At 40.1% G+C, this 24,775-nt stretch overlaps 1 protein-coding gene across 1 annotated transcript in view; it reads left to right on the top strand.

Moving 5' to 3' along the window:
- ACAD11 (acyl-CoA dehydrogenase family member 11) overlaps positions 1-22,266 on the top strand; it is a 70,834-nt gene extending 48,568 nt beyond the window's left edge. The window contains exons 14-20 of the mRNA XM_059663937.1: positions 10,776-10,842; positions 11,422-11,507; positions 13,805-13,876; positions 14,692-14,846; positions 19,233-19,349; positions 20,630-20,739; positions 21,881-22,266. Coding sequence (XP_059519920.1) covers positions 10,776-10,842; positions 11,422-11,507; positions 13,805-13,876; positions 14,692-14,846; positions 19,233-19,349; positions 20,630-20,739; positions 21,881-21,995 — 722 coding nt within the window. The 3' untranslated portion in view covers positions 21,996-22,266. The remainder of the gene's footprint in view (positions 1-10,775; positions 10,843-11,421; positions 11,508-13,804; positions 13,877-14,691; positions 14,847-19,232; positions 19,350-20,629; positions 20,740-21,880) is intronic.
- Positions 22,267-24,775: the final 2,509 nt, after the last annotated feature.

Below are 24,775 nucleotides of genomic sequence, written 5' to 3' on the forward strand. Positions count from 1 at the left end.
CCAATTTATCTTTTTCTTTGATTTCATTTATCATTTTTAAGGTTTAAAGTTTATTTTCCATTCAGAATTTCTTTAAAAATTATTTTTTCTTCTAGTTTCTTTTGGCTTATTAAAATTCTTTTACATTTTTTTAATTCTGCTCTATTTTAGAATTGATTTTGATCCTAAGGTATTCTGTAACTACAATAGCATAGTAGCAGCAGCACATACATTTATTAAATACTTAGATATAAACCTTCCTAGATGTACAGTAAGTGAATTTCAAAGAGTGCTTCTCACATTAAAAATCACACATACTTTTAGAGAACACATAAGATTGCTTTTTCAAAAAACTATATGATTGTATGATAAACATTATTTTTAACAAGTGGGAATTTCAATGTAAAATGGTACTTAAATCGTAATGGTTTTTTATTCCAATTTAAAGCTACGACCAAATGAAGTTTAAGTATTTCACCTCAGAAATTCAATGTTAGTAGAAGAAATAGCTTTGAGACTTTGCAGATGTCTACCTGTCCTCTATATTATATAACTGTTTACATCACATTCTTTTTAAAAAAATAATGTTTTTATTGATTTTTAGAGAGAGATAGGGACAGGGATAGAGAGATAGAAACATCGATGAGAGAGAAACATCATAGATCCCCATTGGGGATTGAACTGCAATGTGGGCATGTGCCCTGACTGGGAATTGAACCATGACCTCCAGGTTCATAGGTCAACACTCAACCACTGAGCCACACCAGCTGGGCACTTTCTTTATTGTTACAGACCACATCCATACCCAGTGGTCAGGTTTCTTCCCCACCTGTCATCTTTCATTGTGTTAGGAATGACTTCGTTTAATAACCATGTGGTTTTTAAGAGTCTAAGAAATTAAAATTCATCAGCAAATATCAGGGAGATGTCATTTTTCAGCCTGACTTAATTCTGGCACTTGAACAGTCTTGAAATACCACAGAGTTTGGATTAAAAACAAAAATATTTTATCAATGCCATCTATTTTTATTCATGAAGGTGTATGACAGCAGATATATTTAAATGTTTCTGGTCTATTCAGATTTCCTCTACTATATTTCATTTTTGACATCTGGAATCCTGTTCATTAACTAAAATAATTTAAAAGAGCAAAACTCTCTTTAGAAGAAGGACATTTTAACTGCTATACTTTCCAAATTCTGCATGTAGAATTTGATGAGATGATATATTTGTGAGGGGTTTTTCTATTTTATGAAACATCAAGGTTAAATAAAAATATTTCAGAATTTACAACCTATGCATTCACCCTTACATCCTTGCTTAATGACCCCCAAAGAAGAGCCAATTCAGAGGTTTTATTTTTTAAATCTGAATTGTTTTAGATTAGGGAGAATCAAAGAATTACTTACCTCTTTTGTTGTTAATCCTCACCCAACGATAATTTTTTCCATTGATTTTTTTTAGATTGGAGGGAGAGAGTGAGAGAGAGAAACATGGATGTGAGAGAGACACATCGATAGGTTGCCTCCTGCACATGCCCAAGTACTATGTGCCCTTGACTTGGAACCAAACTCAAGACCCTTTAGTGCACAGGCTTATGTTCTAACCACTGAGCAAAGCCAGCCAGGGTATGCTTACCATATATATATATAATGTGTATATATACACACACACACACACACACACACACACACACACACACACACACACACACACACTAGAGGCCCGGTGCAGGGAATGGGCCTAAGCCGAAGTTGGACAGCCTTAGTGCTGCCATGGAGGCGGGCCCCTGTGCTCATCAGCTGGCTTGTGCCTGAGTGGTGCTCCCCCTCTGGGAGCACACTCACCACCAGGGGGAAGCTCCTGCATTGAGCATCAGCCCCCTGGTGGTCAGTGTGCATCATCGCTACCGGCTGTTCCACCATTCGGTAGATTTGCATATTACCCTTTTATTATATAGGACTAGAGGCCTGGTGCACAAATTCATTTCTTTTTAATTTTTAATTATTTTTGTTGTTAATCCTCACGTGAGGATATTTTTCCATTGATTTTTAAGGGAAAGACAGAGAAACATCATGTGAGAGAAACATATTAATTGGTTGCCTCCTGCAGGAGCCCCAATCAGGGCCTGGGCCCTGGGAGGAGCCTGCAACTGAGGTACATGCCCTTGACTGGAATCAAACCTGGGATATTTGGTCTGCAGGCCAAGGCTTTATCCACTGAGCCAAACCAGCTAGGGCACTTTTATTGATTTTTAGAGAGAGAGGAAGGGAGAGGGATAGAGAGATAAAAACATCAATGAGAGAGAAACATCATTTATCAGCTGCCTCCTGCTTAACTGCTACTGGGGATCAAGCCCACAACCCAGCGTGTGCCCTGACTAGGAATTGAACCCGTGACCTCTTGGTTCCTAGGTCAACACTGAGCCACACCGCCCAGGCTACCGTATTTTTTAGTTTCTTCAACATTTACCAGATATCTGAAATTTATTAGGCACTTACACAAAGCTATAGCAACTATTTTTTTTAATTTTTTTTATTGATTAAGTTATTACATACTAGGGGCCCGGTGCACGAAATTCGTGCACTGGGTGTGGGGCAGGGGGGAGTGTCCCTCAGCCCAGCCTGCCCCCTCTCACATACTGGGAGCCCTCAGGCGTTGACCCCCATCACCCTCCAATCGCAGGATCGGCCCCTTGCCCAGGCCGGACGCCTCTGGCTTAGGCGTCCGGCCCGGGCAGCGGGGACCCGCAGTGGCAGCCGGGGGGGGGGGGGGGGGGGGCACCGCGATCGCGCGGGCTCCACCCCTGCCCCTGCAGGATGCCTCTGGCTGAGGCATCCGGCCCGGGCAGCGGCCCCGTGATCGTGGGCTTTGCTTTAGGCCCAGGCAAGGGACCCCTAGCTCCCGGGACTGCCAGCTTCTACCGTGCCCAGCTCCCATCGCTGGCTCCACCCCTACTTCCTACTATCGCTGGCCAGGGCGGAAAAGGCACCTGATTCTCTGATCATGGCTGGGGCCGCCTTTGCCCTGCCCCCCAGCTTTTAGCTCCCCCCTGGGTTTCCGATCACTGTCAGTGGCAGGGGGCTTCTTCCTGCTTTCCCTTTCGCCTCCCTGCATTGTGCCTACATATGCAAATTAACCACCATCTTGTTGGCAGTTAACTGCCAATCTTAGTTGGCAGTTAATTTGCATATAGCCCTGATTAGCCAATGGAAAGGGTATCATCGTACGCCAATTACCATTTTTCTCTTTTATTAGTGTAGATGTGTCCTTATCCCCACATTACCCCCCATCCCACCCACTCATGCACAACAATTTTTTTTTTTATGACAGAAAGAGCAAGGCAAGAAATGCTATTAGGAAATATTAGAGAAAACTATATATTCTGAGTATTAGGAAAATGGGGCTTTTGACTCTGGTTTAAGTGAGTTAGAAGATTTTACTTTTGAAGGATGTAGCTTCTGGCTATCTACACTAAGATCCATGAAACCTTAAAAGATTTATCCTAAAAAAAAAAAAAAAAAAAAAAAAAAGATTTATCCAAAATGTTCTTGATTACCAAGATAGAAATTGAAAAAAAAAAGATCTCTACCAAAAATGAACCCCAAGTCATACCGTCATGTCCTAATCTGTTTACAGTGTGGTATTTAATGGCCAACTTAATATTGTTTTTTAAAAAATGTCCTGTGCTGAGGCTTCTCCTTTATTTCCTAGTCACGATTTGAATTACATGTATGAACATATGATTGCGTGTTCTGCCAACTCTGGGGAGCAGTCGTGGGATCAAAGATCAAAATCAGTCTAAGGTGCTTCCTTACTCCACTCCCAGCCCATGAGTGAAGAGTCGTCAGTTTTAGTCACGCTACCTTCTTCCCCTTTGTTCCCTTTCCTGGATGAAGGTTTTTTTTAGTGGGTTTAAAAAATCAGTTGAAGTGTTTAATAAGGCAGAGTGTGGTTGAAGGATTTCTGGAGTTGTGTATTATCACATGGAAGAAGTGAGGAAATGTCCCACCCTGCGCAGGAAATGGGTCCTCCAGGGCCACGTTAGATGTTCTAATTAAGAGGAGATTAGGAAAGAGAGAAAAGAACACACTGCAGTTTACTCAGCAAGTTTCTGTCTCCTTCTCCTAACTGGGATCTACAGGTTTGTTTACAAGATGGTAGGCTAGTGTTTAAACTTATTAAGTTAGAAGTGGTAACGAATCAGAATCTAGCTAAGAGCATACGCTTCCATCCTTCCACACCCCAACAGCCTACCCCAGAGAAAATTCTTCTAAAGTTTCTGGTTTTAGTTCTTTGGTTTCTGCTATAATTTTAAGTAAATGTTTTTTTCCCTCTCTCTCCCAGTTTATTTATTGACTCTCCAATGTGAATCCTGACAATTTCACTCATTTGTATTATAACTCTCTGCATATGTGTGTGTGTGTGTGTGTATAATTATTTCAAATTTTTTGTTACTTTTTAAACGTTAAATGATCTCTAAATCTTTCCTCTGCATCCTCATTGGACAGCACCTCTTCAAGCTTTACTATAACATGAGACTAAGAGTCCACTGACCCCTTTCTCTACCTTTATCCCTTCCTTCCATACTGTATCTGGTATCAGCCACAGCTGCTACTTTTACATCGTCAGGAGAAATAGCATTTATGTACTTTCTTGCAACCACAGTCATAGTTGACCATAGGATGACTCTAAACTTTGAAACCAACAGATAGCACTTGCCTTATAGGACTATGTTAATATAGGGTGCCCCAAAAAGTATATACACACTTTGAATGATTATAAAGTCGGTGATTATTAGCATACAGTTCATTTTCAAAATTTAAAAGAATCTACAGAAATGATTAATTTTTTTGTCAATATCTGTTTTCAAATTGATGACAGTTCTAGGCATTGCTGATAACGCAAAGCAATGGAATCGCAAACATCAAGAATCATTTTGTTTGGTATTTGTGTGCCCTTGATTCATCAACTATTGCCAGTTTTGTACCCTTAACTTTAACTTTTATGTATCTCCATAAAAAAGTCTAGTGGATAAATTTTCTCTTTTCAAAGCTTAGTCTGGCTTCACGCATTATTTCAAATAGGTTAACCTTAAAAGAAGTGAAAATTGAGTTATCAGCTGTTAAAGTATATACACATTATTTTTGGATACCCCAATTATAAAGGCAGTGTTTGTATTTAACTGCATTTTCAAACTTCCAGTAGCATTTTAGGACGAATTTTCTTTGTTCAAAGTTTAGTCTGGCTGAAAAGAAGGGAACATCAGTTGAGTGATATCAACTGTTAAAGTGTGTGTTCATGTTTGGGGACACTGTATTGATCAGTGACTGTCCAACCATTTAGGATTTCCCCTTTATTTGTGAAGCTCTGAAGGGTCACGAGCACATATCTGAAGATTCTTCTTTGCCAGTCAGTGGTCCTTTAAATCCGAGATTTCTTTTCTCTCCCAGTTTTACAAGTGTCTTTGATAAATTCTTCCCTTTAGTTGACTATTTTCTCTTTATTGGACCCCTTGTATTCTGATGTTGGACTTTGTTTTTGCTCTAATTATCTCTATCTTTGCCCTCCAATTTTTAGTCTCTTTTTCCTTTGCTTATGGAAATTTTCGTGATTTGATCTTTAGTGCTTCTATCAAACTTTGTTTTAGTGATCAAAGCTCAATCTCTTAAGAGTTTTTATTTTCCTACTCTCTGGTTGTTCCTGGCGCATAGCATCCTTTTCTGGTTTTGTAGCTACAATGCATTTGGACCTCTCAGATTACATTAACTAGAAGTCTTTGAGTTAGCTCCATTTTGTTTTGCTTTAGGTTCTCTATGTTGTTTTATTTTGTTCCTCTAAGGTCCATTTGGTTTATTCTGGACAGTTACTCTCTTTATTTATTTATTTATTTTTTTAATTCTTTTTTATTTATTTATTTTTATTTATTTTATTTTTTTTTTAATTTTTTTTTTATTGCTTAAAGTATTACAAAGGGTATTACATATGTGTCCATTTTATCCCCCCGCCCTAGACAGTCCCCTAGCCTCCCCTATTCCCCAGTGTCTTATGTCCATTGGTTATGCTTATATGCATGCATACAAGTCCTTTAGTTGATCTCTTACCCCCCTACCTCCTGCCCCCCAACCCTCCCTGGCCTTCCCGCTGCAGTTTGACAATCTGTTTGAGGCAGCTCTGCCTCTGTATCTATTATTGTTCAAAAGATTATAATGGTCTCTATTGTCCATGAACGAGTGAGATCATGTGGTATTTTTCCTTTATTGACGGGCTTATTTCACTTAGCATAATGCTCTCCAGTTCCATCCATGACGTTGCAAATGGTAAGAGTTCCTTCCTTTTTACAGCAGCATAGTATTCCATCGTGTAGATGTACCACAGTTTTCTAATCCATTCATCTACTGATGGGCACTTAGGCTGTTTCCAGATCTTAGCTATGGTGAATTGTGCTGCTATGAACATAGGGGTGCATATATCCTTTCTGATTGGTGTTTCCGGTTTCTTGGGATATATTCCTAGAAGTGGGATCACAGGGTCAAATGGGAGTTCCATTTTCAGTTTTTTAAGGAAACTCCATACTGTCTTCCATAGTGGCTGCACCAGTCTGCATTCCCACCAGCAGTGCACAAGTGTTCCTTTTTCTCCACATCCTCTCCAGCACTTGTCGTTTGTTGATTTGTTGATGATAGCCAGTCTGACAGGTGTGAGATGGTACCTCATTGTTGTTTTGATTTGCATCTCTCGGATGATTAGTGACTTTGAGCTTGTTTTCATATGTCTCTTGGCTTTCTGAATGTCCTCTTTTGAAAGGTGTCTATTTAGGTCCTTTGCCCATTTTTTGATTGGATTGTTTATCTTCCTTTTGTTAAGTTGTATGAGTTCCCTATAAATTTTGGAGATTAGGCCCTTATCAGATATGACATTGGCAAATATGTTTTCCCACACAGTGGGTTTTCTCGTTGTTTTGTTGATGGTTTCTTTGGACAGTTACTCTCTTTAATGCTCTGACTCTCTTCACATACTACAAATCCTTGTCTTTCTGTTCATACTTAAGAGAAAAGAAAGAGTAGCTGGTGGAGGTTTTCTTTGTTATTAACACTGAGCTCTTCCTGAGGAGGAATTCTGCAAAGAAACTTGATGAACATATCAAAACCGGTTTGGCTCAGTGGATAGAGCGTCAGCCTGCGGACTCAGGGGTCCCAGGTTCGATTCCAATCAAGGGCATGTATCTTGGTTGCGGGCACATCCTCAGAAGGAGATGTGCAGGAGGCAGCTGATCGATGTTTCTAACTCTCTCTCTCCCTTCCTCTCTGTAAAAAATCAATAAAATATATTTTTTTTAAAAAAAGAAAAGAAACTTGGTGAACAGGGCTGGGCCTCACTTTAGAGTCAGCTGATAGGAAGCTAGCATTCAAGTCTCAGAGTGACAGGTTTTCGTAACACACGGTATACTTTCTCCTTAGGCTGTTAGATACCTGCCTGCAACACATTTGCCCACTTAACAAATCTTGGATTAATTTCCCTTTTGTGACCTCACTTCTCAGTCATACCTTCTGACTCTGGGGCCGGAACCTCCCCCTTTGCAATTTCTTGTGTCATTTTCTAGACTCTTGACTTCTCTGCCCATTTCATTGGTCAACTTGCCTCCTGTTTCCCAGACATTTATTGAACTCTCATCTGTTGGTGACCACCAACACCACCAATCCTATACCTCACCTTCTATATCCCTTTTCTATTATGATTTTACCTTCATTGTACTCATATTTTTATACCAATGGGATCTTAGGCACAATGGGAGATAAACATTTCTGCCATCTTGACTCTCTATAGATTGGTTTTAGAAAAGCTATCATTTCAGTTTATATTCTGAACCCTAGCAAATTCTTGATGTCTCCATTGTCTAGTTTCCTCTGATTAGTATCTCCTCGATAGACTGAAAATACTACAAGAGCTATAGTTGTGCATTCTATTTCATGTTTTTTTCTATAGAGCCAAAGATTCAACTGTATGGAATTTCAAAATTCCAAATGCAAGTGCTAGGTTTTAAAGTAGACCCATTCAAAACAAATAAAAATATAATAAAGTAGACTTATTCTCTCTAACTTCACTCTTCAGTTTTTTTGTCTGCTGCTTGCCTTAGTGTTTCTTGCCTAATCATCTTCTCTTCTAGCACTGTTTCTTCACTCTGCCTCTTCGCAGTCCCCTCTCCATCTGGAGTCAGGGCATCTCTCCTCGGCCCTGCCCACCTTTACTCTTCACACTCACTGTATGTGTGTTTCCCAGTTATTTCAATATACAACCTGTATTTCTTCTTCATATCTCTGCTACACATTTACATCTCCTAGGAGTATTTCTTTGAATAGTTTTGAGACTCAGCAATTTTCAATTCATGTTCAGTCTTGCTCTGTCCCTACTCCCATTCCCACCTCTCCCCATATTATTTTAAAATAAATCCCAGATATCACATCATTTCCTTCAGATATTTTAGTATGTTTCTCAATAAGGGCTGTTTAAAAAAATGTAACCATTTACACACCTAAAATTATTTCATTATCATTGCATATCTAGTAAGTATTCACATTTCTAATCCTGTTTAATCCTATATAATAAAAACCTAATATGCTAATTAGACTGAACAGCCAAACGACCTTCTGGACGTCCTTCCAGACAACCTTCTGGACAAAGCCAGGGCTGAGAGGGCTGGCTGAGGCTGTGAGGGGCTCGAGGGCCAGCCGAGGCCAGGCCGGGGCTGCAAGGGTTGAGCCCCTTGCATGAATTTCATGCATCAGGCTTCTAGTGGTTTCATAATTATCATTAATATTTTTAATTTGAATTAGGATCCAAATAGGGTCTAAAACTTACTGTTGGTTGATATGTGTTTAAAAGTCATTTTTAATCTGTAAGCTCCTTTTCTCCCTCTTTTTTTTTAATCAATCAAGGATTTTTCCTATTTTTTTTTTCCTATTTGTTTGTTAATCTTCACCAGAGGATACTTTTTCCATTGCTTTTCAGAGAGAGTGGGAGGGTTGGAGGAGGAGAGCAAGAAAGAGAGAGAAACATTGTGAGAGACACATGGACAGGTTGCCTCCCGCACACATCCTGAGCAGGGGATGGGGAGTGAACTTGCAACCCAGCTACGTGCCCCCAGCCAGAAATCAAACCTGAAACCCTTTGGTGTGTGGGCCAATGCTCTAACCACTGAGTACACTGGCCAGAGCCGCCTCCTCTCTTTTATTGCAATTTAACTAAGAAACTGGATTATTTGTCTCAGATTTCCCACAGCTCATATCTTACTGATTACATCCCTGCATTGTCCTTTAATATGTTCTATAGAGTTTATCCTTTTAACTTTTTTTATTGTTTTATTGCTTAAAATATTACAAAGAGTAGTACATATGTCTCCTTTCTACCCCCCCCTCCCCCCCGCTTGACCTTCCCCCGGCTCCCCCTACCCCCAGTGTCTTCTGTCCATTGGTTATGCTTATATGCATGCATACAAGTCCTTTGGTTGATCTCTTACCCACCCACCCCCCCCCCCAACCCTCCCCGGTCATCCCCCTGTAGTTTGACAGTCTGTTCGATGCTGCTCTGCCTCTGTATCTATTTTTGTTCATCAGTTTATAATGGACTTTATTATCCATAAATGAGTGAGATCATGTATTTTTCTTTCATCGACTGGCTTATTTCACTTAGCATAATGCTCTCCAGTTCCAACCATGCTGTTGCAAATGGTATATCCTTTTAACTTTTAAACTCCTGGGATATTATGGCATTCAACCATTTGACATCATTCCTAACATTTCTCATCAAATCTTTATATCATTTCAAATCTCTTGAAACCACATTTCATAAGAAGTTAGAAAAAAAGAATATAATTTAAGAGTTTGTAGTCATGTTTAACTTAATCTGACCCAGTTGTTTATGGCCTGAATTAGAAAACCAGTTAAATGGTAGTTTCCTTATAGGACCAGGTTCTTCAACTAACTGGTGAAAATGAAATGTACTTTTTTGAAAATAGGTTCCTTTATGGAATTGCCCTAGACCTCTGAACTGTAATAAAATAAAAATTTGCATTAAAATGAGAGAAGCTACATTTCAAATTTCTAAACCTTACATACAAACAGAGGCTTACTGAAGGTGGAATCAGAGCCTCATACATGTGGAGAGCTCCAAGCAGACCATCTTCAGCTGCTCCACAGTAAGGCTAGTAGGGCCAAGGATGGAGTCTGGGATAGGTTAGGTGCTGAGACCCTCACTCAAGTAGATTTCCCCTCATCCAACTCTCTTGCAGGGGAAATGAGGTTGTTTTCTCAGCCACTGGTTGGGGAGTAATTTTAGAGCTTTAACATTTCCTTGTCCATGTGTCAGAAAACAAGAGATCTAAACAGGAGGAAATGCACTGGCAAGATTTCACAGCCTTCCTGGCTGGCTGCAGTCTGACATGGTGTGAACAGGAGCGCCTGTCATCTTTTCTAAAGGGCTGCAGCTGTTTCATGGCTTGACTTCCGGGTACTTCTGTACAGATTTCATTGATGGAGTCCATTCTTGGCCTTGCCAAGTCATTTTTCTTGAGTTGACATACAGTTTAGTACATAAGCATTCTTTTTTTTTTTAATCAAGGATTTTTCCTATTTGTTTTGTTGTTGTTGTTTTGTGTGTGTGTTTGTGTGTTTGTGTGTGTGTGTGTGTGTGTGTGTTTTGCCAGGGATAAACTTGGAAGGATTAGAACTTTTAGGATATAATGTCAGACTAAAAAAATTATTTATGATGTATTCTGCTCAGTTTCCCCTTGATTTTAGGAGCTGGGAATCCAAAGTGCAAAATTGCAATTGTTATGGGAAGAACTAAAAATGCCACGACACCAAGGTAATAAAACAATTGTGATTGAAATATATGTATGAATACAAGTCAGTCTTCCTCTCTATCCACATAATTTACTTAAAATGCAACATTTGGGTTCATAAATCATAATATAAAATATGATATTAAATGTCAGACATTTGTATTTCACTATTTTTTTGCTTAAAGATATATTTAGGACACATTTTAGGAAATGTTGCTGTATATTCTTCACTGTGGAAATTCCTGTATTAAAAGTGTTGCTACTTCCCAAAGCTTTTCGGGTCAGATTATAAAATAACATTTTTCAGAACTGTCTGTAAGTAATTAAGTGATGTTTAGATCAAACTCTTGAAATGTTTAACACTGTATATCAGTTCCCATTGTTGAGCAATGAGAAGCCTCAATTAAATAACTTTTACTATTGTTCCAGATCCCAGCCTGCATCCGACTCTGCTGGATATATTATTTTTACACCCCATTCTAGACATCATTACTTATGTGTTATATGATGGCAACAACAAAAATGACAATTGTCATTCCACACATCTGTTTTATTTCTCCACTTAGCATACTTCTCCTAACATCTCTTTTTGTTTTGATCAGACACAAACAACACAGCATGATTCTTGTTCCTATCAACACACCTGGAGTAGAAATCATAAGGCCTCTGTCAGTTTTTGGCTACATGGGTAAGTGCTCGATCAACATGGCTATGCTGGGAGACTGGAGTATGTAGTTAGACTGAAGGGAATAGATTGCATTTTAATGTAGGACATGTGTTCTTAGAAATCTTTTGGCCCTAACAACTGCCTTAATATAAATGCCAACAAATAAAGAGAGGTGGTGCATTTTGTTTACTTTTGGGAAAGGGCGTATTCAAGGAACAACTCTGACTGCCAGTGTTCTATCTGTCATCCAGGAGAATGGGCCAATGTAAAATATACCTAGAAAAATTAAATCTAGGCAATCCACAATAAAATTTATTTTTAGCTTTTTTAATCATCCTATAAAAGCTGTAAGTAATGAGTTTTGACTGAATTGAATGCAAAAATTTCCCTCTCTTCTGTCCTTGCGTGGAATTTCTAAGGATACCTTTTTTTAAACTATTTTTTTTATTGATTTCAGAGAGGAAGGGAGAGAGGAAGAGGGATAGAAATATCAATGATGAGAGAGAATCATTGACCAGCTGCCTCTTGCACGCCTCACATTGGGGATTGAGCCCGCAACCTGGGCATGTGCCCCGACTGGGAATCGAACCGTGACCTCCTGGTTCATAGGTTGACACTCAACCACTGAGCAACGCTGGCCGGGCAGCAAGGATACTTTTCTTACCTGCCACCCACATCAGGCTCATGTCCATTGTTTCTTTGCTGCTCAGGTCATTCACTCAGCAAGTATCTGAGTGCTGAACTGTTCTTAGTGCTTAGTGTACATTAGTGAAAACAAGAGACTGATCTCTCATAGAGCTTACATGCTTCAGGGAAGAGACAAGGATTAACTACAAACATGTAAATAAGTAAATTAGGTAGCATGGTGATTATACAGCAGGTGATAATGCTATGAAAAAGTTTATTGAACTTCTGGTTCTGTGGTGACACTGGCTTTCTCTTTGTTGTGGTGCAATGAAAATGTTGAAGTTTTGCCCTAGCTGGTTTGGCTCAGTGGATAGAGCATCGGCCTGTGGACTGAAGGGTCTTGGGTTCAATTCCAGTCAGGGGCACATGCCCAAGTTGTGGGCTCGATCCCTGGTGGGGGGCATGCAGGAGGCAGCCAATCAATGATTCTCATCATTGTTGTTTCTCTCTCTCCTTTCCTCTCTGAAATCTATAAAAATATATTTTTAAAAAAGCTCGTTTCACAGAACATCTGACATGATCACCCTCTAGGATGCAGCTGTAGAACGCACCCACAGATTAAGCATTGGCGAGATGGGGATGAACAAGCTCACTGAAGCAAGTTGTGCATAGGAAGTTGGCTTGCAGACCAGCAGCCTGAAAAACTCCCACAATGGGTTCATAATATCGATTGGCTGCAAATACCCTCCATTGCAGAGCTATGTTAGAATTTTCAGTATGAGAAATCCATCAGCATTTCTCCAATTCCCTATGCCCAAGGCCAAAAGAAACAGTGTGGAGAAGATTGATTACTGACCTCGCTCTGACAGGAAAAGGGTGTGGGGTTAGCATGAGATTATCTCCAGAACTGGGCCGGGAGGAGCAGTGCTGTAAAGACAAGTGTGAATGTGTTCCCAGTTTCAGTGATATGCCAGCATTTTCAAGAGGTGACACATTGTGAACAAGCCTGCACTGGGAAAAACATTCCTAAAGGCCCAGCCTGCTTCATCTCCAGTGCTGAGCCAGCTCTGTCCCTCTGAGCAGCCTCTTTGCATCTTTGGGCACTGGTTTTTACAATGATAAGAAGAAACTTAAATTACATTACTCACTTTCAATTTTTGAATTATTAGAACTTTTTTTTTCCCCAAGCAAAATTTTCTTTGGAAGCCCATATATAAAAAAATTCAAAGCAGCAGCAATAATAAAATAGTCTGATTGGAGCTGTGGAGCCATCTTCCCCTTGATCGGCTGCAGCCTGCATGCCTCCTATTAGGGATCGAGTCCATAAACCAGGCATGCGCCCTGACCAGGAATGGAACTGTGACCTCCTGGTTCATAAGTTGGTGTTCAAACACTGGGCCATACTGGCCAGGCCCATCCTCCCTTTTAATAGCTCTACAACTTCAGAGAATGAGTTCAAAAGCCCTGGGTCAAATTTATTTTTAAAAACTCTTCTAACTTGAACATTTGATGAGTTTTCTGGGGTATAGGATGCTAGGGGGCTGGCTCAGGGCTCAGATCTACCCAGGAATGTCTGACATATGAGGCTTTTAAATCCTACTGTCTAAGTAATTATACTTCAGATTAATGATATGGTACTATTTTTTTGTTAACTCATTTTGCTCTTTAAAATTTCATTTTCTATTTGATAGATCATTTGCATGGAGGACATTTTGAGATCCATTTTAATCAAGTGCGAGTTCCTGCCAGCAATTTAATACTAGGTGAGAAAAGTTTGCAAAAATGATTCTACTGTACTGTGTATTAAAATATTTCCATGTCTAAATATGGAAAAGATATAAAGTCTGCCTTAATTTAGATACTTTCCCTCTTACTCCATTTACAAGGGAATATTATTCCACTTTGTGGATTTTCTTACATGGAATAATGTTTTATTACAGTGTTTGTGTTTTTGTATCACATCAATTGAAAACATAAACAATTATAGAATTCAGAGCCACATGCTTTTTCCTAAAACATGATCTTCAGGCCTCTGCTTGTTTTAAGAAAACCTCAGTACTCTCTGAATTCAAATTTTACACGTTATAATCATAAATAACCTGAACACTGTGTGCCTGGAATGACTCCGCCCTCCTGTTTATCGGAATCCTGCCCCACCTTCAGAGACTCACCAATGGCACCTCTTCCAGGAAGGCTTTTGTGCTCCTCACCCCATCCACTCTGCAAGACCCAGGCCTGCCAGGCCGAGGTTACAGTCTCTTCCTCCTACCAGCCTTGTCTCCTCTTCTTGACTTTAATGGCTAATCTTCCTCTGTAACCATCGTGGAACTAATAAATAGCTTATGCATAGTAGGTACTCAAGAGGTAATTCTTAAATGTGATCACAGTGTTTAATGATGGCGATTTAAAAAGAGAAATCAAAAGTTCTGTAAATGTATAATGAACCTAATTACAGAACTTTCTTTCCTACCAGAATGTCATTTAGACTGAAGGTCAGCTCATCATTTTCTCAGGATTTGTGTAACTAACACAATGAATGGGCCGCAGCTACTTTCCTCTTGGTGTTTCTTTCTCACAGGTGAAGGAAGGGGATTTGAAATTGCCCAAGGCCGCCTTGGGCCTGGCAGAATCCACCACTGTATGCGAACAGTAGGTCTGGCGGAGAGAGCTCTGCAGATCATGTGCGAACGGGCAACACAAAGGGTGGCCTTTAAGAAGAAACTGCATTCGCATGTAAGGATCATTATTTACTGTTTCAATTTGTTGCAGCCAATGCACTACACTAACCTTGAACCAAAACAGCATTTGGTCAGAGAGAGATTTCCTCTACATGAAACAAGGAGATTCTTTCCCCCAAAGTACATCTATATCTGTATTTAAATGTAGTCCGCTAAGAGAGGTTTCTCTGTGTGCGGATTAAATAACTCCCAGAGTGCTTCAGCACTCAGCACGGAGAGCGTGCACAATCCTTCAGCTTTCTCAGATTCTTGCTCTCTAGAGAATCTGGGACATTATACTGTCTGTGGGCATGTGAGGGCTGTCATAGGAGGAGGGACTGCTTTGTTTTCGGCTTTCTGGAAGAATTAGTATAGATAAGTGTAAAGATAGAGGAAAACAGCCTAAAATTCAGTGAGAGGAGAGAGATTTAAAAATGGAATGGATGCATCAGGAGGAAGTGAGTTCCCAGTCACTGGGAAATGTAAGTAGAAATGGAACCAATAGTTGGTGGGATATTCATGATTTTTTAAAATTCTCTCTATAAATGACGTACTACTGAGTCTATTGTTTACAAAGCACAATAAAAATTAGAGAACATGCCCTAACTGGTTTGGCTCAGTGGACAGAACGTCCGCCTGCGGACTGAAAGGTCCCAGGTTCAATTTCAGTCAAGGGCATGTACCTTAGTTGCAGGCACATCCCCAGTAGGAGGTGTGCAGGAGGCAGCTGATCGATGTTTCTAACTCTCTATCCCTCTCTCTTCCTCTGTAAAAAATCAATAAAATATGTTTTAAAAAAATTAGAGAATATTTATCACGAGAGAAGATAGCATTTCAGACTTCCTTGAAAAACTTTTTAAGGCAAGTGGGATATCCAAATTATCCCCAGAAAGCCCTTCTAACTTTTAAGAAGACAAAATTATCGTTAAATATTTAACACTTACAATTGCTGACATGTTAATATAGGTAAAACTTGAGATGAAACTGTACCTGTGTTTGCTGGACAAATATATTTTAGGACATTGGTTTCCTTGTAAAGTGCATTTGTGACCATCTTAGGAAATGTTGCAATACATTTTTCACTTTAAATTTCTCTGTAGACTATGTTTGCTTTTTGTGAAACATTTTCAGCAGATCTATGTTTAGTCATAGCATTGTTCTTTTGGGAAAATACAGCCTGCTTTATGGAACACACGTAGGGATCATTCATGGGGAACCCCTTTAGTACATGGCTGGGGCAAGGGTTCAGCAGGAGAAGGTAGGAAGGTGTGAATTTGGGGGCCATGGATGCAACTCCGCACTGCTGCTGGAATGGTAGCACGAGCTGCTCAAGGCCTCGGCTATCACTTCTTACGCTTTCTCCTTCCAGGATTGCATCCAACCCCTTGAGCAGGGTAAAGGGAGGACACAGAAAGGTTGAGGGCCAGCATCTTGAATACACAATATTGCACTAAAGGGAAATTTCCCTCCTGCTCTTTAAAATTAATGTATCAATTAGTACAAGGCTGGGCTTTTTTTTTCCCCAAAGTATGACTCCCTGGAAACTTCTTGCATTTGACAGGAAGAAAATGATCTGGCGGAAATCAAAGAGATGTGTAAGCATATCATCAACAAAAATTCGGGCCAGCTTTTTTTTTTTTCCTTTTCTTCTTTCTAATTTGTGAAAGTAACATTCCTTTTCCCTGAATTTGGAGACTCCTTCCAGGCGCTAAAGCTAGCAGTTCTATATCAATGTTCTGTCTTAATAACTGATCTGGCAATTCCGTAGGGCACTCAGTTTCTACCCACTTAATCCTTTTCAGCAAATCCAGGGTCTGTAGATACCCAGCTGCACACTCTCCTTTGTGCTGAAGCTGGGCAGCAAATGCCTCCAGGGTCTGTCCGTGAAGTTAGGATCCCGTTTCACACCATCAAAAAGGATTCTCACCACTGGTGGCTCATTTGAAGTTGTCAATTCAGAGTCTTGTTTCAACCTCTAGGGCAGAGCCATCTAATAGAAATATATTGTGTCACAAATGCAATTTAAAATTTTCTAGTTGCTACACTTTTTTAAAGTATAAAATAGATGAAATTGATTTTAAGAATTCTACTTAACCTAATATATCTAACGTGTTATTTTTTTATTTTAAATCATTTATATTTTCAATTACTGGTAACACAGAATATTGTATTAGTTTCAGGTGTACAACCCAGCAATTAGACAGGATATAACTTGTAAGTGATCATTTCGATCAATCTCATACCATCTGACACCATACAGATTATTGACTATATTCCCTATGCTGTACTTCACATCCCTGTGACTATTTTATAACTACCAATTTGTATTTTTAATCCCTTCACCTTTTCCACCCATTCCCCCAACCTTCCTCGCATCTGGCAATCATCAAAATATTCTCTGTATCTATGAGTCTTTCTATTCTGCTTGTTTTTTTTTTTTTAATTTCCACATATAAGTGAAATCATATGGTAATTGTCTTTCTGTATGACTTATTTCACTAGCATAACACCCTCTAGGTCCATCATGTTGTCACAAATGGTAAGATTTCGTTCTTATTTTATGGCTAATATTCCATTTGCATTTATGCACTGCTTTCATAACTTGGCTATTGTAAATAAAATTTTTAAAAATGAACACAGATGTGCATATATCTTAATTCATTTTTTTGGATTTCTTCAGATAAATACCCAGAGGTAGGATTGCTGGGTCATGGCCATTTTATTTTTAATTATTTGAAAAACCTCCATAGTTTTCCATAGTGGCTGCTCCAATTTGCAATCCAACCTACAGTGCACAAGAAGTCCCTTTTCTCACATCCTCACCAACACTTGTTTGTTGATTTATTGATAACCATTCTGACAGGCATAAGGTGATAGCTCATTTTGGTTTTGATTTGTATTTCCTTGGTTAGTGATGTTAGGCATCTTTTCATATGTCTATTGGTCATCTGTATGCCCTCTTTGGAGAAGTGTCTATTCAGGTCCTCTGCCCCTTTTATAATTGGATTGTTTTTTTATGTTGAGCTGTATGAGTTCTTTGTACAGTTTGGATATTAACCCCTTAAGGGCTGTATCATTTGCAAATATCTCCTCCCACTCAGTAGGTTGCCTTTTTTTGTTTTGTTGGGTTCTTTTGTGGTACAAAAGCTTTCAGCAGTAGACCCATTTGTTTATTTTTGCCTTTGTCTTTGCCCCCAGGGGACAAACATCAATATCAGAGTTTACTACCTGTGTTTTTTCTAGGGCCTTTATGATTTCAGGGCTTACACTTAAGTCTTTAATCCTTTTGAGTTTGTTTTTATATATAGTTTAAGAAAGTGGTCTAATTTCACTTTCTTGTATCTGTCCAGTTTTCCCAACACCATTTATTGAAGAGACTGCCTTTACCCCATTGTATATTCTTGCCTCCTTTGTTGTAGATTAATTGACCATATAGCCATGGATTTATATCTGGGCTATTTATTCTGTTCCTTAATCTATATGTCTGTTTTTATGCCAATATTATGTTGTTTTGATTACTATAGCCTTGTAGTGTAGTTTGATATCAGATAGCGTGATACCTCCAACTTTATTCTTCTTTCTCAAGTTTCTTTGGCTATTTAAGGTCTTTTGTGGTTCTTATAAACTCTAGGATTGTTTGTTCTAGTTCTGTGAAAAATGTCACTAGTATTTTGATAGGGATTGCACTGAATCTTTAGATTGCTTTGGGTAGTATAGATATTTTAACAATATTAATTTTTCCAATCCATGAACATGAAATAGCCTTCTATTTACTTGGCATTTCCAAGTTGCTGGCTTCTTCAGCCCCAAGTCTGAGACATATGAGGTAAAAAGAAAACCCAGGGAAGTCACCACCAATTTGTTCTTTTAGTCTGAAGTCCTTAGCAGGTCTGCCTTCTTCTCTCGGCCTTTGAGTCTTCTTAGGTTTGTTTATAGATAATGCCCCAGGTTTTTAGTTGTACTTTGCAAGAGAAACAGGGCCAAGTTCATCTATTCCATTTTCCCAGTCTGTGTCGGTTCTCTATAACCCACAATGCGGAGCTCTCAGGGGAAAGCTGGACTGGAGACGGGCCCTGGGGCTAAGGTTACAGTGGAATCTCCTTCACTCCAGATCTGGGCCTTGGGCCCCACACAGCCAGGCATGTGTCCAAAGCATATACATTCAACAACTTAGATGAATTAGACTAATTCCTCAAAAGCCACAACTGCCAAAATCATGAAAGGTGAAATAGATAAAGAAGCTGTATCAAGTGAATAAACTCTATATATTCTGAAAAATATGTAGAGTAAGGCTTGGGCACAGTCCTTGGACTAGTGTTTTCACCAAACTATTATAGTGTATTACATGTGACATAAGATAGCAGCTTATCTCCTCCTTTTGCTGCCCTTGGCTCCCCTGCAGGAGGTTGTGGCTCACTGGATTGCTGAAAGCCGCATTGCCATTGAAGAGATCCGCTTGTTGACCCTGAAAGCCGCTCACACCATTGACACTCTGGGCAACACTGGCGCTATCAAGCAGGTGAGGCCCCTTGTACCACCATCTGTCAAGCCTGCTCTAGATTCTCCCTCCCACTGGGCATTGCAGGTTGTGTGGTTCCTTGATGGCATTCAGAAGCTTCCCTGTGATTTTGGTTTAAAGATTATAGATGTATGGCCCTTGCTTTAGGGAAGGATTTTCAGGATGCAAGTATCGTCAACATTCTTTTGTTTTGTTGTTTGTTAATCCTCATCCAAGGATATTTTTCCATTAACTTTTAGAAAGAGTGGAAGGAAGGGGAAGAAATACCGATGTGAGAGAGACACATCAATTGGTTGTCTTCTGCATGTATCTAGACCAGTGGTTCTCAACCTGTGGGTCACGACCCCTTTGGTGGTTGAACAACCCTTTCACAGGGGTCGCCTAAGACCATCCTGCATATCAGATATTTACAATACGATTCATAACAGTAGCAACATTACAGTTATGAAGTAGCAACGAAAATAATTTTATGGTTGGGTCACAACATGAGGAACTGTATTTAAAGGGCCAGAAGTTTGAGAACCACTGAAAGGCTGGGGCTTGAGCCTGCAACCGAGGTCCATGTCCATGACCAGAATCCAACCCAGGATCCTTCAGTCTGCAGGTCATTGCTCTATCCATTCAGCCAAACTGACTAGGTTCTTCAGCATTCTTTACATACAGCAACAGGAAGTAGGAAATCCTACTCTTTATACTGGCTTGGCATTGTACACACTATGTCCCTTTCTGCTAGCTTTGTGGCCTTGGGCACAGTATCTAACCTTTCTGTCTGTGCCATGGCCTAGGGTTCTGGTGAAGTGTGGCCAAAATGATATAAAATATACAACACTGTGTATACATTTCATAAAACAACTTGACCCTTCCTTATTTCTGGCTTATATGAAATAAGAACATGATCACTTATTTCTAAAAGCCAATAAAGTTGCTAAGACAAACAGATAATTGAAAACTCAAACTTTTTTTTATGATCCCTAAGGTGATGAATGTAATTTATCAGCTGCCTGAAATTCTTTCCGAAACAAGGCAAGGTATAAATAAATTAATAAAGTGTGACTTGGAAGAGATACCTCTTTTCAGAAGGTCGTATTGACTGAAATATGGCATGAGCTGCATTACAGTGGACTTATCTGCTGGCGTTCATCGAAGATCCTGTTTTACTGGTGAATGCCTGTGGAAAAGTTCCCTTGTTATTTCACAAAGAAAATACTGATCATATCAAATTCTGCCACATGGTGTATTGTCAAAGAAAAGGACATTCCTTTTGTGTCTTGCTTTTGTAGATTGCAATGATTAAAGTGGCCGCCCCTCGGGCCGTCTGCAAAATTATTGACCGGGCCATCCAGGTGTGTGGAGGTGCAGGTGTTTCCCAGGATTACCCTCTGGCTAACATGTGAGTAGGTGCCATTTCATAACCATCTGCATTTGATAGGCTAGGAGTTAAAAATCTACAGCTGCCTTGACACTAACTGTTTAAGAAGGAAATAAAGATACTAACTTAAAGTATAATTGAAGGCTAAATAAAGTACTAATTATAGACAGACTGCATGGGAGGTCAGTGCCAAACCAAGTAGAGTACGTTGGTACTTTAATATAGAACTCAGTTCCAAAAAAGAGTTGCTCGTATGATTACAACTAGAGGCCTGATGCATGAAATTTGTGCAAGAGTAGACCTTCCTTCCCTCGGCTGCCAGTACTGGCTTCTCTCTGGCACCTGGGGCCTGGACTGCCCTTGCAGAGACCCACTTCATCTGAAAGGACGTCCAGTCTAATTAGCATATTATGCTTTTATTATTATTATAGACTAGAGGCCCGATGCACGAAATTCGTGCAAGAGTAGGCCTTTGCGGCTGCAGCCCTGGCTTCGTCTGGAAGATTGTCCAGACAGCTGTTCGGTCAATTTGCATATTATGCTTTTATTATTATAGATGACCAATTCACTCAATTACGTTAAGTTTTACACTGGGGTTCATTCTGAACCAGGAAAAAGAGGAGGGGCAAGCAACAAGGCCAAAGGGAGCCCAGAGCCAGGCTTAGGTATAGACTTAGGATCGTTCACCACCTCCACAGGGAGGTCTTGGTCCACTTTGCAGCAGTCCCTGCCAGTGACCATCTCCCGTTGATTCTGGTTGCTGAGAGTCAGGAAGAAATGGATACTCGCCTCCACTGCCACCTTCTCTCGCCCGGGAGCAGTGCCCCATCAAGTTCTGACTTTAAGAAAGAACTATCAGTGTTATACACTTACACTGTGGCTCACCTAAGAGCTCTCTCAGTGCGACCAGATTCCAATAACCGGCAGCAAACCGAAACAGATTCAGCCTGCTGCACTGGGCCAGGTCCCAGGGGAAGAACTTAACATGGCATTTCAGAGGCCTGGGCTGCTTTACTTGATTTTCCCTGTGCTCTTTTTCTTATCACTGCCTTGGCCAGACTTCCAGAATTAATAGTTTTGGCTTAAAATCAGATGACTGGTGTGAAAGCATCATGTTCCTCTCTGATAACTCCTGCCACCCCTGTTCTTTTTGTTTTTCCAGGTATGCCCTCACCAGAACTTTGCGCTTAGCAGATGGACCAGATGAAGTCCACCTCTCAGCAATCGCGAAATTGGAACTTGCAGACCAAGCCAGAAGCCTGAGGGCCAAGGTGTAAGGAGGCGACACCCTCTCACCCCTAACAACTGCATGGGCTCCAGAATTTGAATCACATTCTGTTTCTGTAGCAGTTTGAGCAGAGTAACTACTCATTTTCAGTAAAGATTTGAGGATCTATTTTGATCAGTGGGTTTAATCATTTCAAGGGTCACACAAGATTAAGTTAAATAAATTCTAAAAATGGTTATTCAGTCTAATACCTAACTGTTTACTAGTTGAGTGTTTAAATACTAAATGTTAATGAAATAAATTGGAGAGCTAAAGCATAAGCATAATATTTTTACTCTTTGATTCTCAAGAATTGCTCCACTTAATATTCAAGAAATATTTAATCATTCATAAAAAACATGGTGGGATCTCCTTTTTTTTAACATATTTGACTTTTTTACAGAGTAGAAAGGAGAGGGATAGAGTTAGAAACACAATGAGAGAGACATATCGATATGCTGCCTCCTGCACACCCCCTACTGGGGATGTGCCCGCAACCCAGGTACATGCGCTTGGCCGGAATCGAACCTGGGACCCTTCAGTCCGCAGGCCGACGCTCTATCCACTGAGCCAAACAGTCACGGGGGGATCTCCTTTTTAACACCTGTTTAAGGGTTGGTTTAACACTGTGGAGTCATTGGAGAAAAATGTATGACCAATGGGTCATTTTAGAGTTCATATAACCATAAGCTTCATATTCAACAAAGCATTTATACATAAAATCTGAATGCAGTTTAAACTTTACTAGAAAACATGGCATATTATGAGAAAAAAAAATATATATATATACATATATATATATACATATATATATACATATATATATACATTTATATACATATATATATACATATATATATGTGTGTGTGTGTGTGTGTGTGTGTGTGTGTATAATATGCAAATAGATTGGATGGCATAACGACCAGTCACTATGACGTGCACTGACCACCAGGGAGCAGACACTCAACGCAGGAGCTACACCCAACTGGCAGGCTCCAATAGCCCAATGGGGAACGTAAAACTGGGGGTGGGGGGCGGCGCCAGGCCAAGGCAGGTGTGAGCGAGCAGGGTCCCCGGTTGCCCCACACACAGAGGGCGACTGGCAGGGGACAGGGCCGGCTGCGGGGAAGATCAGCCCTGATTGCACGCCAGGCCTAGGGACCCTACCTGTGCACAAATTTCGTGCACTGGGCCTCTAGTGTAATTATGTTGATGGGATAGTGAATAGGTTAAGGTACAAGGAAGTTACTTAATTTTGAGATGAGATTAAAGACAGTCTGCTCTGAATGCCACCCTATTGAAAGTAGACTTCCCGGTGGCCCTTCAATCAGCTCTGTTCAGTATGGCAGCCATTGGCCACATGTGACTCTCGAGCACTTGGCCTCGAGGAAATGTTTTATTTTTTTAAATTCAAATCCATTCTTAACTCAGTTACTAGAAAACTTTCAAGTATGCTTGGAATAACTTGGTAAGTGAATGGGTTTTTCAAATGTAAATTTCCATGAAATTTAAATACAGAGCAAGTATTTTGAATGAAAATTTAGCCTCTGAATTAAGAAATAGACTACGTATAGGCTCTGACCAGTGTTGCTCAGTGGTTATGCCCTGGGACTGAAAGGTCTTGGGTTCGATTCCCAGTGTAGGACACATACTTGGTTTGATCCCACATGTAGGAGGCAACCAATCTATGTCTCTCTCCCTCCCTAAAATTTAGTGGAAAAAATGTCCTTGGGTGAGGATTTAGACTAAGTGTAAAATACACACCAAATTTTGAAGACTCGATAAAAACATTTACTTTTTTCATAGTAATGCTTTTAAATTTTTATCTGTTTTATCTTTTTAGTGTGAAAGCCATTGGAATAGTAACTGTCAAGTTTTTAAATTTTCAAAGCAAAGTACTTCTAAAAACTATAAAACTGTTTTATTGGAAAGCTTACCTGTAACATGAATTTACTGATGTCCGGAAATAAGACCTGCATTCTGGTTCCTTGTGTGTCACGTGGGCTTCTGAAACATTTGCCTTTGACCCTTGACCTCTCTGCACATTTTTCTTTCTACACACTGGAATTAACTTTTAAACCTTAGGACCATTACCATCTAAGCGCAGCAGTTCTCAACCTGTGGGTCGCGACCCCTTTGGGGGTCTAACGACCCTTTCACAGGGGTCGCCTAAGACCATCATAAAACACATACATAATTACATATTGTTTTTGTGATTAATCACTATGCTTTAATTATGCTCAATTTGTAACAGTGAAATTGGGGGTCACCGCAACATGAGAAACTGTATTAAAGGGTTGCGGCATTAGGAAGGTTGAGAAGCACTGGCTAAGGGTTTATTGTGACAATCACTGAGGCCATATAGAAGCAACTGACATTTGTGAACCACAATGAAGTACTTTAAAACAGAGGTCACCAACCGGTGGTCCGTGAGGTCCGAAAAGTTGGCGACCGCTGCCTCAAAAGATATCCTTACCACGTTAAGCGCCCCGCCTGTTTTGTCTTCCGGACGGAAAGTATAGTGTCAGTCACCGATGACCGACAGGGTGCTTAATGTGTTAACTAAAGTGTATAAAATCTTAACCCCTACCTTAACTTCATTCAGATAAAATGTGATGAACAATAGTAAGAGTTGGTGAAAGGGAAAATTCCAGTCTCCAAAGGATAAAATAAGATCAAGCAACCCTTTGCCTCAATCGCGGTGACTAACAGTAAACATAGGATCTCCTCAGGCTGTCGCCAGGTGTCACTATGCAGCGAAGTTCGCCTTGCATCTGAAACCAAATGGTT

The sequence above is a fragment of the Myotis daubentonii genome, chromosome 14 (genome assembly GCF_963259705.1).
Source record: "Myotis daubentonii chromosome 14, mMyoDau2.1, whole genome shotgun sequence".
NCBI lineage: Eukaryota > Metazoa > Chordata > Mammalia > Chiroptera > Vespertilionidae > Myotis > Myotis daubentonii.